This window comes from Brassica napus, chromosome A9 (genome assembly GCF_020379485.1).
Source record: "Brassica napus cultivar Da-Ae chromosome A9, Da-Ae, whole genome shotgun sequence".
NCBI classification, from domain to species: Eukaryota; Viridiplantae; Streptophyta; class Magnoliopsida; order Brassicales; family Brassicaceae; genus Brassica; species Brassica napus.
The window spans coordinates 4,131,888-4,147,958 of record NC_063442.1 but is presented as its reverse complement, the minus strand read 5'-3'; the positions used below and the strand labels follow the sequence as shown (position 1 = coordinate 4,147,958).

At 29.2% G+C, this 16,071-nt stretch overlaps 1 protein-coding gene across 1 annotated transcript; it reads left to right on the top strand.

Annotated features, from left to right (window-relative positions):
• The first annotated feature begins 2,664 nt into the window (after positions 1-2,664).
• Positions 2,665-7,902, top strand: LOC106366055 (protein MIZU-KUSSEI 1-like). Its single transcript, XM_048739449.1, has 2 exons — positions 2,665-3,677; positions 7,602-7,902. The coding sequence occupies exon 1, from the start codon at positions 2,902-2,904 to the stop codon at positions 3,667-3,669; it is 768 nt and encodes a 255-aa protein (XP_048595406.1). The 5' UTR covers positions 2,665-2,901; the 3' UTR covers positions 3,670-3,677; positions 7,602-7,902.
• The last annotated feature ends 8,169 nt before the right edge of the window (positions 7,903-16,071 follow it).

Sequence of the window (16,071 nt, the reverse complement as noted above, 5' to 3'; positions counted from 1 at the left end):
ACATTATTATACAATTTGAATTATAGGATTGTTATTATTCTTCGATATAAGACAAAGCCTGTCGAATGTTGTATGCCCATCAATGGCATGTCACACCAATCTTTATATGAGAATATTTTGTAATGATTCGAAACTATTGAAAATTTTGATAAATGAGAATTCACACATCATTCATGAATAGTTAAATACATTAAACTTTCCTGTATAAGTCCATTCACCATACACAATAGTATTAGACATAATGATTTTTTGTGCTAAACATAATGATTTGGACAACAATGATTTAATTCATCTGCTTTGGCACAATGACTCCAAGTTCTTGAATAAGAAGTAGAAAAAGAAAATTAATTGGGATGAATGTTCCTTTATAAGAACTTAAGAAGCAACCAAGGCACCTATCTTCTAACTATATGAGGTGTTTTTGTATATGTTAATGTTGGATTAATGGCAACTATAATGGTTGTGGTTTGTTGATAAATATCTTTAACTTCTTCTTTTTTTTTATCTAGTGATCTCTTTCGTTTATGAAAATATTCAGATTAATTTCAAAGAAAAAGTGTAGTCCAAGGATGAATTATTTTTCTGGATATTTAGAGAAAACCTAAAACATGGTTTCATATCCGTATAAACACACATATTTTGTTTCGTGTGGTTATTTCAAATCTAAATATCTTTGAAGTCCGCTTACCACTAAACCACCATCATGTGGTTATTCTTAACTCTTTTTATACTGCAATTATAGATATATGTGATTTAAGTGATGGGAATATACTTTGGTACATGAAATTTTACACAAAGTGCTTTGTAGTTGGTTGTTTGCATATAGCATGCGTGATTTAAGTTCCAAATGGTGTTTGATGCATACAAAAAGCCTATAAAGCGTCACAGAACTGGTGGTATGTGTCAAATAATTTGAGTTGTCGAGCGTCAATTTTTCAACTTCCTCACTAGTATAGATGTACACAGTTTGAAAACTTTTTTTTTTTTTGAGCACAAGAAAACTTCTTTTAGATCTTTAAATGATTAGAGAGGCTGTATGTAGACTAAAGATTTTGATATATAACATAAAGGAGGAGTATATGATAAGTGTACTAAACACTTTTTTACTGTATGAAAGATTGAAGTCAAAAAGGGGAGGAGTCAAAACAAAATGAGGCTCTTTGTGATTTACCCCACATCGAAAATGAAACAACAACAATAACACACACTTTGTCTCCTGATTCCTTTCTTTTGTCATTTTCTCGTGTTTCTCCCAAAGTATTCAACAAAAACACAAATCCTAGTTATTCTTTAGTAATAAACAAAAGTAAGTATATCTCAAAAGCCAGGTTAATAATACTGCAAGCTATCAAATAAACTGTAAGATTAATGGTAGTATTCAGAAGAGTGGTATTAGTGAGGGTAATGGAAGAAACAATAAAGATCATGACAATGATTAAGTAGAGTTGAAAATATCATACAAAACAAAACCAAAATATTTATTATTTTCCTCTTTAGTGTATAGAGTACTAATTTTCTTTTTTTTTTCCCGTCAATATGATTTTATATATTAAAGGATATGGGCCAAGCCCAGAAACATTACAATAAAAGCCCATACTAAAACTAAACCCGATAAACCAACTGGGCCCATAACCTTCCGGCCCAACTTGAGAAACCCTAATCTCCCACCAGGAGAGAGAGCAGCCGCGTCGAATGAACAGCTTTTCCAAAGCAAGGACACGTGTTGCCATCCTCGACGACGAGGGGCACGTGTCACACGGACGACTCATCTCCACCACCTCTCATCTTCGCCGGAGATCCAGCCTTCGGATCTCTCGGCCAAAACGGAGCACCGCAGCTCCGCCAAACCTCACCTCAAACATCTTTGGGCCTCTTAAACCGGAGAGCATCGATCGCCATGGCAAGAGCTCCCCCAACACAGTTCACCGCAACCACCCAAAGAAACAAACGCATGCAACTTGAACCGATTCCACCGGAGAGCCTCACTCCCTCCGGCCATAACACAAACAAACCTAAACCTAAGCGATGAGAAAAAAATAAACTAAAAGGACGAAACCCTAAAGGACTAGGGGACGAGATCCGGCGACGCGAAGCTGTGAAAGCCTTCACCCCCCGGGGACTAGAGCCGACGACGACGGAACTAAGGAAGCTTCCCCGCCGCGGATGCAAAGTCCGGCGATGACGGATCTATGAGAGCCTCCGTCTCCCGGAAACCGAAAAACTCAACTTAACTATCCCCTCCTTCCCGCAAACCGCGTCGTGACTCCAGAACCACAACCACGCGATTGTTGGGTGACCAGAGCTCCGACAGACAGAAATCGGAGGAGAAGAAGAGGAAACAACGACCGGTGATTTATTCTGAAGGAAGAAAAGACTCCGGCGGCGGCACGGACGCTCACGCGCCGACCGACCGCCGGAACCCAAAAATACTCTCTAACTTTCTCTCACTTGACAGTCTCTGAAGTTTTTATCTCTGAACCCAAGGATAGAGTACTAATTTTCTATTCGGAGCTAAAATCAATCCCAAGTCGAATCACTTGACACCTATAATGAACTAAAAAGTAAAAGACAAATCTACACACAAAACAAAAACTATTACATTTCTCTCTTTTTCTCCTTTATTTTCCAAAACCTTCTACAAAGATGAGATGGTGGGTCAAGTTACTGTCGAATCTCTGTCAAATGTATTATCTATCTTCTCTCTCACACCAACACACTCACAACGACAAGAGAGAGAGAGAGAGAGAGATATAGAAAAGAGTAAAGAGATAGAGAGAGTCACCAAATAGACCAAACCCTGAAGTTAAATTCACACCAGCTACTTTGATCATTAACCACATCCATAAACACACACACACACACACCCTCTCTCTCTCTTTCCTTAAACTTCAGCTTCTTTCAATGGCGAAACCAAACACACATGACTTTGCCTCCAAGAGACACAACAGTTTCCACTGGACAACCAAAGTCGGATCAGACGAAAACGACGACGTTTCTTCCCGTAACCCTCTCCCCGACAACACTAAACCCGTTCCCAAACACAACCCTTCCTCTTCCAAAAGAAAGCTCCAGACTTTCGCCGTCTCTCGTCTCCGTTCAGTCATCTCCTCTCTCAGCAGAGCCCGACCCGGTAACAACAACTCCGGACTCGGGTCCCGGGTCGTGGGCACCCTCTTCGGATCACGCCGCGGACACGTGCATTTCTCCGTCCAGAAAGACCCGACTTCCCCGCCGGCGTTTCTCATCGAGCTCGCTACTCCGATCAGTGGACTCGTCAAGGAGATGGCTTCGGGACTCGTGAGGATCGCTCTGGAGTGCGACAAGGCCAAAGAGGAAGCTAAAGAAGACGGTGACCGCCGTCCACGGCGGTTGGTGGAGGAGCCTGTGTGGAGGACTTACTGCAACGGGAAGAAGTGCGGGTTCGCGGCGAGGAGGGAGTGTGGTGAGAAGGAGAAGAAAGTTCTGAAGGCGCTCGAGATGGTCTCCATGGGCGCCGGAGTTTTACCGGAGACGGAGGAGACGTCCGGCGGTGGCGGTGGAGGAGAGATAATGTATATGAGGGCGAAGTTCGAGAGAATCGTGGGGTCGCGTGACTCTGAAGCTTTCTACATGATGAATCCTGATAGCAATGGAGCGCCGGAGCTCAGTATCTATCTGCTCAGAATCTGACGAAGAAGATGAGGACTTTATTCTATATTGCCCTACTATCTCCCATCTTTATTCGAATATGTCCCTTCATAAATCTAATTTCTTTTTTATTTTCTTTTTTTAACCAAACCAAAGTAAATGACACAAAAGGGTTTAATGAATTTGCTAATTTACGGACCCAACCATAGGATAAACGGATTGCCCACCCAAACCCAACTAAAACGGATCCTATCCTATTAATTTATTAAAAAATTGAAAACCACAAGACAAAAACAAAAAAAAAACAAAATCCCTTCCCTTTTTTTCGTTATCTTCTTCTTTCTTCAAATTCAACTTTCAAATCCCATTTTAGAGAACTCTATCAATAATATTTCCTTCTCCAATTCATTCATTCTTTCTTCAATTTCATTCATATTGATTGATTTACTTGTATTCTCCTTTCTCGTTTTAGATCCAATCAGTTTCGAGGGTTCTCAATAAAAACCAACCATTGATCTGAGATGGCTGATATCATGAAGCAAATCTTAGCGAAGCCGATCCAATTGTCTGACCAGGTGATGAAAGCAGCTGATGAGGCTAGTTGGTCTTTTGGTCAAGGCGAAGACTGAGAAGCTTGCTGGTCTTCTCCGCCAGGTTTCCCGCGCTAGTTCTGATCTATACGTACGAGCGTCCCACTCACCGTATCATCGATGACACAGAGCAGATACTGGAGCAGGCTTTCTCCCTCGTCCTCAAGTGTCGAGCCAAGGCATCATGAAGCACGTCTTCACCATCATCTCCTCCGCCGCTTCCGCAAAATGTCTGCTCAATTGAAGAACTCTATCAGTGACGTTTCTTGGCTCCTCTGTGTCTCTGCTCCCGTTGGGGATCACGGTGACGCTGGTTACCTTGGTCTTCCTCCTATCGCCGCCAATGAGCCCATCATCTGCCTCATCTGGGAGCATATTGCTCTTCTCCACACCGGACCCCTTGAAGACCGCTCAAATGCTGCCACTTCCCTCGTTTCTCTTGCCCGCGATAGCGATCGCTACACTAAGCTTATCATCGCGGAAGGAGGCATAGGGCCTCTCCTTATAGCAGGGGAACAAGTGTCGGCGGCGGCTTACTTCACTTGTTGCTGAAATTCGACGAGAGAAACGATGGGTGTGTAGAACTAGAAGCTCATCGGAGTTTTAGCTCACTTATCCATTCCAATCGGCAGTTAAGAGGATTTCTATCAAGTCGAAGGCTTGGCGTGAGATGTTCTGTTTCGCTCGATAGAGATACTCCCATTACTGATTCGTTCTCTTCTCACCCGAGTATGTAGTCTCCTTCTTTGTTGACCTAAAGTTTTCATTTTTATTAATTGTTAGTGTTGTTTTGTTGGTTTACTGAGTGATTTTTGATCTTGGTATAACAGATTTCTTCACTCGAGCTAAACAAGTGAAGGGAATTGAGATCAGTGATCAACATAGGTAATGCTTGTGTAAGTGTGGTTTAAGTAGTCTTGTTTGTTTCTCAATTGGTCCTGAGGTTATGGAAGCATGGAAGATTGATTACATGTATTGCGAACATTTTGTTGTGGGTTTTCAGTAATGTTTAGTGCATGTCGTGAGAAGAGACATTGTTACATGTACTTGGCGTATTTTGCTACTGGTGGAAGCTCTCTAACTGTGTATTTATTTGGTCATGTTCCTGAGTTATTTTAGTGGAACGAACAGAAGAGCTTTCTTTTGTTTCTAAATTCTTAAACCAACTTTTTTTTTTTGCTCAGCTTGGCTATATGGTCTTTGATGCATCACAGTGGGTGCAAATTCCTTTCACCGACAGGAAGACCGATGAGATCAAAGAGCCAAAGAAGAGGCATAAAACAAGGGCTAAGGCTTAAAAGATTTGTGGGTTAACATATTTTGGATGTTTATTATGTATCTCGGTTTTTCTTTTGAACTTATGTAGGATGATATGTAAGTTTTGCTTGTGTTGAATCCATGTAGGATGATATATAAGACTATTGCTTGTGTTGTTGCAGGTTTGGATTACTAGAATACTAGGTATTATTGTGTGCTAAAAACAAAATTTTGAACTATTAGGTTCGATTAAGAAGACAAAAAATTTGTCTAAAACGTGTTAAAAATTTTCAATAAAAAAAGCATGTCTAAAACATGTTGAAAAGGAGATAATACATGTTTGAATATTTGCACTTAGTAGTACTCAAGGTAGTAGTAATATTTCATTCTTCATAGTAATATTTTTGCAAAATACAACATTTTTTAGTAATACAACATCAAAAAAACAAATTTATTAGTAATACTTATGTATTTAGACAGTTTTAGATTGTATATAACACATTGGCAGAAAAAAATTTCAAAAAATATGTATTTTCTGTTATTCATCTCGTTATGACATTCTCAACAAGACATTAGTATGGAATTATAAGAATGTTTTCTATGAAAATGAGAAGTTATCAATCAAACTGAGAAATTAAGAGTATTTTAGTCTAATTTGACAAATAAACATTTATATGGACATATTATCACGTAATATATGATATACATCTTCTAAAAATAAACAATAAGACGAAAATTAAGATTCTTATAAACATGCATAATACATAGTAATTCAAAGTATTTTAAGGTAGTTTAAGGTAGTTCACAATAGTACCTAGTCGTTCATTTAGTCGTACTAGTAATTCCAGTAATTCCTAAAATTTTAATTTTCATTGATTTAACATTTTTAACCCATCACGAAGGTGTTATTCCCACCACTGTAGTGTATTATTTTGCTTCCAAAGAGTGCACATAAGCATAAATGTACAAAATCGTCTTTAAACATCATTTTCCTATTTGTTTTATACCAATACACAGAAAAACTTTAGTTTTCATCAGTTTAGGTGTTTTTAAACGACCAAAAACGTGTTACACAATCCAAATTATTGTCTAACACCATTTTAATGTTTTTTCCTCAAAACAATGTTAAATTTAGGGAAATATACATAATTTTCTTTTTAAGCTTTATTTATATATTTCTTTAAAAATTCCACTATTCTTATAATTTTAGTATAAAAAATAATTTATATACGTACTTTATTTAATTTATTTTTGAAACTAATTCTTGGTTAAAGTATTATTGAAATACATTTTATTAAATTTGTATTTTTGAAATATTATTCTCATAATATTTATAGATATTTCTGAAATTAATTTTTGAATAAATATTAAATAATTTATTTTAAATTTGATAATTTTTATATAAAAGAGATAAAATTTAGTTTAAACAACAATAATTTATATAAGTATTTTATTAAATTTATTTTGTAACTAATTGTTCATTAAAATATAATTGAAATACATATTTTATTAATTTTTTGTTTTTTGAAATATTTTTTTATAATTTTTTATAAATATTTTATAAATTATTTTAAAAATTAGTTTTTGATTAAAATATTATTTAAATACATTTTTATTATATTTGTATTTTCGAAATTTTTTAAAATATACAAATATTTTTGAAATTAATATTTGATTAAAATATAAATTTTCGTTTATATATTAAATCTAGTTTTGAGTTTTATTTTGTTATTTTATTTTTTACAAAAATATTATGTTAAAATAAATGATTTTTTTTATTTCTAAATTTTTAGTTAAATTAATCATTAAATAATTAAAATATAAATTTGGTTGGAGAATAAAAAAAAGACACGGAAGGAGAGTGAGCTTCTAAAAATGGGGACCACATGTAATTTAGATTTACTATATCAATTTTATAAAAAAAGGGGAGGGGTCCGCAAAATATTAAAATATTAGAATATAGCGGGGTCCGCGAGTATGATGAGTGGGGTCCACAGATAACATAAAAATATTATTAAGAAAAAGGGTAATAGAGGAAAGGGGAAAAAGATGGGGTAGTGAGAAAAAGAGTAGGGTAGATAGAATAGTTTTTTTCTAACCGGGGCGTTTTAGATTACTTTCCAGAAGATGATCATACCAAAGCCTCTAGTCCAGGAAGAGGTTTATCGGTTAAGGAAGATTGTCCGGTTTAGTTACTTTAAACTGTCGGTTAAGTGAGAATTAAAGTAGTGATGTCTATTAATGCAATTCGGTTTAGATGACAATGTGATCGATGGATGGATGATGTGTTAAGAGCAAGTTTGTTTTCTTTTGGGGAGGTGGGTTTAGGAGGCTTTAAAATTTGGTATATGGAATATGTAAATGTATAAATTTCACTTTTTTTTTAAATGTGTAATCTTTTTGTTGTTTCTAAAATGTTTTTAAGTTATCATGGAGGCACCCAGGCTGTAGAATCATAATGATTAAAGTCTTGATTTGTTTCACATTTCCATTAGCATTTTGGTCACTAAACTATGATTAAAAGTGAGAAATCATCATTGGTTCTCTCTGATCCAAGAATAGTAATATTAGAATTTAATGGTATGGACCAATGGAATTTTGGACCATATATTATAAAGAAATAGTCGTATCCAATATAACGACGCATTACATTTATTTTTTTGAGATATTCCGCTATGTGGGTGGGTCAATCTATTAAATTCGGGAGGATCAGCTTCCACACATACTGAGGGATTAGGTATACAAATGACATACCAAACTCTATACTAGTATTTTAATGTCGAGGAGCTTCTGCTTTGTTCTTATTTTCATTGTATATTCAAACTAATTGAAAGTAAAACTTGGTTACAACTCATAAAACAAAATACTCATATATAGTAATTGTTTCCATACCAAACTTTGTCTTTCCCCAGAAAAAGCAGGCGTTTATACATTCACAAAGCACAGATCCGAGTAAGATTACACTGCACAATACTCAAGGAACGTGTTTTCTTACTTTTGCTTTTTTCTATCAACGTTAAAGAACAGGTTTCAAAACTTCTTTATGAGAATTTGCAAAAGAGACAAAAAGCTGATGTGTTCAAAAAAAAAAAGACAAAAAGCTGATGACTACGGCTACTACAACTAAGATTATAAGGAACAAAAAAGGAAGACACATTAGTATAGTAGTTGATTGCTTTCAAGAATTAAAATAATTCATGGGACATAAACCTGAAAGGATAGAGATTGTTTTGGAGACAAACGAGCAAAAAAAAAAGAGAAACCATAAAATTAAAATGCAACGATTGTGTTCTTTACTGGCTTACATGTAAAATTTCATGTTTATCAATATTATCAAACCTACGACTGAGAAAATAGTTGATTGCTTTATATCCTTGTGCATATACTAAACATTCGACTACAATTTTCTTCTCCATTTGTAGTGTTTTGTCTTCTTTTTTCTTGCATCCAGCCCTACCATTGACGGCTATGAGATAGAAAGGAGAGACACCTAATGAAGTAGTGAGTAATTATACTTTTGCTTTATATAAAAAACCGGCTTTAGCACATTTCAATTTTTTTTAAAAAAAAATCTATCAAAAATGGGATTCTTAAACTTTTATGTGGGTTATTCCTCAAGCCCTATCAACAAAAATTCTTGTTATCCTATTTTCTAATTCACAATCCCAAATCTAAAATATTTCTGTATAAAAATGAAAATTTTCCATAAATTAAATTTTTGATAATTTTATTTAAAAAATCCAACCTATCACCCAAAAAATCTAAAACAATATTCATATATCAACAAAAATTATTGTTATCCTAATTTCTAAATCACAGTCCCAAATCTACAATATTTACCTATAAAAATGACAATTTTCCAAAAATAGAATTTTTAAGAATTTTATTTATAAAATACCACGTATTGATAAAAAAAATCTAAAAAAATACTCATCTATCAACAAAAATTCTCGTTATCCTATTTTCTAATTCACAATCCCAAATATAAAATATTTTTGTATAAAAATGAAAAATTTCTATAAATTGAATTTTTGAGAATTTTATTTAAAAAATACAACCTATCACCCAAAAAATCTAAAACAATACTCATATATCAGCAAAAATTATTGTTATCCTAATTTCTAAATCACACTCCCAAATCTACAATATTTACCTATAAAAATGACAACTTTCGTAAAATATAATTTTTAAGAATTTTATTTATAAAATACCACGTATTGATAAAAAAAAATATAAAACAATACTCATCTATCAACAAAAATTCTTGTTATCCTATTTTCTAATTCACAATCCCAAATCTAAAATATTTCTCTATAAAAATGAAAACTTTCCAAAAATAGAATTTTTGAGAATTTTATTTTAAAAATACAGCCTATCACCCAAAAAATCTTAAACAATACCCATATATCAAAAAAAATTCTTGTTATCCTATTTTCTAAATCACAGTCCCAAATCTACAATATTTACCAATAAAAATGAAAACTTTCCTAAAATAGAATTTTTAAGAATTTTATTTATAAAATACCACCTATTGATAAAAAAATCTAAAACAATACTCATCTATCAACAAAAATTCTTGTAATCCTATTTTCTAATTCACAATCCCAAATCTAAAACATTTCTCTATAAAAACGAAAACTTTCCAGAAATAGAATTTTTGAGAATTTTATTTTAAAAATACAACCTATCACCCAAAAAATCTAAAACAATACTCATATATCAACAAAAATTCTTGTTATCTTAATTTCTAAATCACAATCCTAAAAGTATAATATTTCTTTATAAAATTGACAACTTTCCTAAAATAGAATTTATAAGAATTTTATTTATAAAATACCACGTATTGATAAAAAAATCTAAAACAATACTCATGTATCAACAAAATTTCTTGTTGTCCTATTTTCTAATTCACAATCCCAAATCTAAAATATTTCTCTATAAAAATGAAAACTTTCCTAAAATAGAATTTTTAAGAATTTTATTTATAAAATACCATCTATTGATAAAAAAATCTAAAAAAATATTCATCTATAAACACAAATTCTTGTTATCCTATTTTCTAATTCACAATCCCAAATCTAAAATATTTCTCTATAAAAATGAAAAATTTCCAGAAATAGATTTTTTGAGAATTTTATTTTAAAAATACAACCTATCACCCAAAAAATCTAAAACAATACTTATCTATCAACAAAAATTCTTGTTATCCTAATTTCTGAATCACAATCCCAAAGGTATAATGTTTCTCTATAAAATTGACAACTTTCCTAAAATAGAATTTTTAAAAATTTTATTTATAAAATACCACGTATTGATAAAAAAATCTAAAACAATACTCATCTATCAACAAAAATTCTTGTTATCCTATTTTCTAATTCACAATCCCAAATCTAAAATATTTATCTATAAAAATGAAAACTTTCCAAAAATAGAATTTTTGAGAATTTAATTTGAAAAATACAACCTATCACCCAAAAACTCTAAAACAATACTAATATATCAACAAAAATTCTTGTTATCCTAATTTCTAAATCACAATCCCAAAGGTAAAATATTTCTCTATAAAATTGACAACTTTCCTAAAATAGAATTTTTAAGAATTTTATTTATAAAATACCACGTATTGATAAAAAAATCTAAAATAATACTCATATATCAACAAAAATTCTTGTTATCCTATTTTCTAACTCACAATCCCAAATCTAAAATATTTCTGTATAAAAATGAATACTTTCCATAAATTGAAATTTTGAGAATTTTATTTAAAAAATACAACCTATCACCCAAAAAATCTAAAACAATACTTATATATCAACAAAAATTCTTCTTATCCTAATTTCTAAATCACAGTCCCAAATCTACAATATTTCTCTATAAAATTTAAAACTTTCCTAAAATAGAATTTTTAAGAATTTTAGTTATAAAATACCACGTATAGATAAAAAAATCTAAAACAATACTCATCTATCAACAAAAATTCTTGTAATCCTATTTTCTAATTCACAATCCCAAATCTAAAATATTTCTCTATAAAAACGAAAACTTACCAGAAATAGAATTTTTGAGAATTTTATTTTAAAAATACAACCATTCACCCAAAAAATCTAAAACAATACCCATATATCAACAAAAATTCTTTTTATCCTAATTTCTAAATCACAATCCCAAAGGTATAATATTTCTCTATAAAATTGACAACTTTCCTAAAATAGAATTTTTATGAATTTTATTTATAAAATACCACGTATTGATAAAAAAATCTAAAACAATACTCATCTATCAACAAAAATTCTTGTTATCCTATTTTCTAATTCACAATCCCAAATATAAAATATTTCTCTATAAAAATGAAAACTTTCCATAAATAGTATTTTTGAGAATTTTATTTTTAAAATATAACCTATCACCCAAAAAATCTAAAACAATACTCATATATCAACAAAAATTGTTGTTATCCTAAATCCTAAATCACAGTGCCAAATCATGAATATATACCAATAAAAATGAAATTTTCCTAAAATAGAATTTTTAAGAATTTTATTTATAAAATACCACGTATTGATAAAAAAAATCTTAAACAATACTCATCTATCAACAAAAATTCTTGTTATCCTATTTTCTAATTCACAATCCCAAATTTAAAATATTTCTCTATAAAAATGAAAACTTTCTAAAAATAGAATTTTTGAGAATTTAATTTGAAAAATACAACCTATCACCCAAAAAATCTAAAACAATACTAATATATCAACAAAAATTCTTGTTATCCTAATTTCTAAATCACAATCCCAAAGGTAAAATATTTCTCTATAAAATTGACAACTTTCCTAAAATAAAATTTTTAAGAATTTTATTTATAAAATACCACGTATTGATAAAAAAATCTAAAATAATACTCATATATCAACAAAAATTCTTGTTATCCTATTTTCTAACTCACAATCCCAAATTTAAAATATTGCTGTATAAAAATGAAAACTTTCCATAAATTGAAATTTTGAGAATTTTATTTAAAAAATACAACCTATCACCCAAAAAATCTAAAACAATACTTATATATCAACAAAAATTCTTCTTATCCTAATTTCTAAATCACAGTCCCAAATCTACAATATTTCTCTATAAAATTTAAAACTTTCTTAAAATAGAATTTTTAAGAATTTTAGTTATAAAATACCACGTATAGATAAAAAAATCTAAAACAATACTCATCTATCAACAAAAATTCTTGTAATCCTATTTTCTAATTCACAATCCCAAATCTAAAATATTTCTCTATAAAAACGAAAATTTACCAGAAATAGAATTTTTGAGAATTTTATTTTAAAAATACAACCTTTCACCCAAAAAATCTAAAACAATACCCATATATCAACAAAAATTCTTTTTATCCTAATTTCTAAATCACAATCCCAAAGGTATAATATTTCTCTATAAAATTGACAACTTTCCTAAAATAGAATTTTTAAGAATTTTATTTATAAAATACCACGTATTGATAAAAAAATCTAAAACAGTACTCATCTATCAACAAAAATTCTTGTTATCCTATTTTCTAATTCACAATCCCAAATATAAAATATTTCTCTATAAAAATGAAAACTTTCCATAAATAGAATTTTTGAGAATTTTATTTTTAAAATACAACCTATCACCCAAAAAATCTAAAACAATACTCATATATCAACAAAAATTCTTGTTATCCTAAATCTAAATCACAGTGCCAAATCATGAATATATACCAATAAAAATGAAATTTTCCTAAAATAGAATTTTAAGAATTTTATTTATAAAATACCACGTATTGATAAAAAAAATCTAAAACAATACTCATCTATCAACAAAAATTCTTGTTATCCTATTTTCTAATTCAAAATCCCAAATCTAAAATATTTCTCTATAAAAATGAAAACTTTCCAAAAATAGAATTTTTGAGAATTTTATTTTAAAAATACAGCCTATCACCCAAAAAATCTAAAACAATACTCATATATCAACAAAAATTCTTGTTATCCTATTTTGTAATTCACAATCCCAAATCTAAAATATTTCTCTATAAAAATGAAAACTTTCCAAAAATAGAATTTTTGAGAATTTTATTTTAAAAATACAGCCTATCACCCAAAAAATCTAAAACAATACTCATATATCAACAAAAATTCTTGTTATCATATTTTCTAAATCACAGTCTCAAATCTACAATATTTACCAATAAAAATGAAAACTTTCCTAAAATAGAATTTTTAAGAATTTTATTTTTAAAATACCACCTATTGATAAAAAAAAATCTAAAACAATACTCATCTATCAACAAAAATTCTTGTTATCCTATTTTCCAATTCATAATCCCAAATCTAAAATATTTTGTATAAAAATGAAAACTTTCCATGAATAGAATTTGTGAGACTTTTATTTAAAAAATACAACCTATCATCCAAAAATTCTAAAACAATACTCATATATTAACAAAAATTCTTGTTATCCTAATTTCTAAATCACAGTTTCAAATCTACAATATTTCTTTATAAATTGACAACTTTCCGAGAATAGAATTTTTAAGAATTTTATTTATAAAATACCACGTATTGATAAAAAAATCTAAAACAATACTCATCTATCAACAAAAATTCTTGTTATCCTATTTTCTAATTCACAATCCCAAATCTAAAACATTTCTCTATAAAAAAGAAAACTTTCCAGAAATAGATTTTTGAGAATTTTATTTAAAAAATACAACCTATCTCCCAAAAAATTTAAAACAATACTCATATATCAACAAAAATTCTTGTAATCTTAATTTCTAAATCACAATCCTAAAGGTATAATGTTTCTTTATAAAATTGACAACTTTCCTAAAATAGAATTTATAAGAATTATATTTATAAAATACCACGTATTGATAAAAAAATCTAAAACAATACTCATCTATCAACAAAAATTCTTGTTATCCTATTTTCTAATTCACAATCCCAAATCTAAAATATTTCTCTATAAAAATGAAAACTTTCCAAAAATAGAATTTTTGAGAATTTTATTTTAAAAATACAACCTATCACCCAAAAAATCTAAAACAATACTCATATATCAACAAAAATTCTTGTTATCCAAATTTTTAAATCACAATCCCAAAGGTATAATATTTCTCTATAAAATTGACAACTTTCCTAAAGTAGAGTTTTTAAGAATTTTATTTATAAAATACCACGTATTGATAAAAAAATCTAAAACAATACTCATCTATCAACAAAAATTCTTGTTATCCTATTTTCTAATTCACAATCCCAAATCTAAAATATTTCTCTATAAAAATAAAAAATTTCCATAAATAGAATTTTTAAGAATTTTATTTTAAAAATACAACATATCACCCAAAAAATCTAAAACAATACTCATCTATCAACAAAAATTCTTGTTATCCTAATTTCTAAATCACAATCCAAAAAGTATAATATTTCTCTACAAAATTGACAACTTTCCTAAAATAGAATTTTTAAGAATTTTACTTATAAAATACGACGTATTGATAAAAAAATCTAAAACAATACTCATCTATCAACAAAAATTCTTGTTATCCTATTTTCTAATTCACAATCCCAAATCTAAAATATTTCTCTATAACAATGAAAATTTTCCATAAATAGAATTTTTGAGAATTTTATTTTAAAAATACAACCTATCAGCCAAAAAATCTAAAACAATACTTATCTATCAACAAAAATTCTTGTTATCCTAATTTCTAAATCACAATCCCAAAGGTATAATATTTCTCTATAAAATTGCCATGTTTCCTAAAATAGAATTTTTAAGAATTTTATTTATAAAATACCATCTATTGATAAAAAAATCTAAAAAAATACTCATCTATCAACAAAAATTCTTGTTATCCTATTTTCTAATTCACAATCCCAAATCTAAAATATTTATCTATAAAAATGAAAACTTTCCAGAAATAGAATTTATGAGAATTTTATTTTAAAAATACAACCTATCACCCAAAAAATCTAAAACAATACTCATATATCAACAAAAATTCTTCTTATCCTAATTTTAAATCACATTGCCAAATCTACAATATTTACCAATAAAAATGAAAACTTTCCTAAAATAGAATTTTTAAGAATTTTATTTATAAAATACCACCTATTGATAAAAAAAAAATCTAAAACAATACTCATCTATCAACAAAAGTTCTTGTTATCCTATTTTTTAATTCACAATCCTAAATCTAAAATATTTCTGTATAAAAATGAAAACTTTCCATAAATAGAATTTTTGAGAATTTTATTTAAAAATACAACCTATCACCCAAAAAATCTAAAAAAATACTCATATATCAACAAAAATTCTTGTTATCCTAATTTCTAAATCACAATCCCAAAGGTAAAATATTTCTCTATAAAATTGACAACTTTCCTAAAATAAAATTTTTAAGAATTTTATTTATAAAATACCACGTATTGATAAAAAAATCTAAAATAATACTCATATATCAACAAAAATTCTTGTTATCCTATTTTCTAACTCACAATCCCAAATCTAAAATATTGCTGTATAAAAATGAAAACTTTCCATAAATTGAAATTTTGAGAATTTTATT

Coding starts and splice junctions, on each gene's coding strand:
- LOC106366055 (XM_048739449.1), top strand. CDS start 2,902: ATGGCGAAACCAAACACACATGACTTTGCCTCCAAGAGACACAACAGT.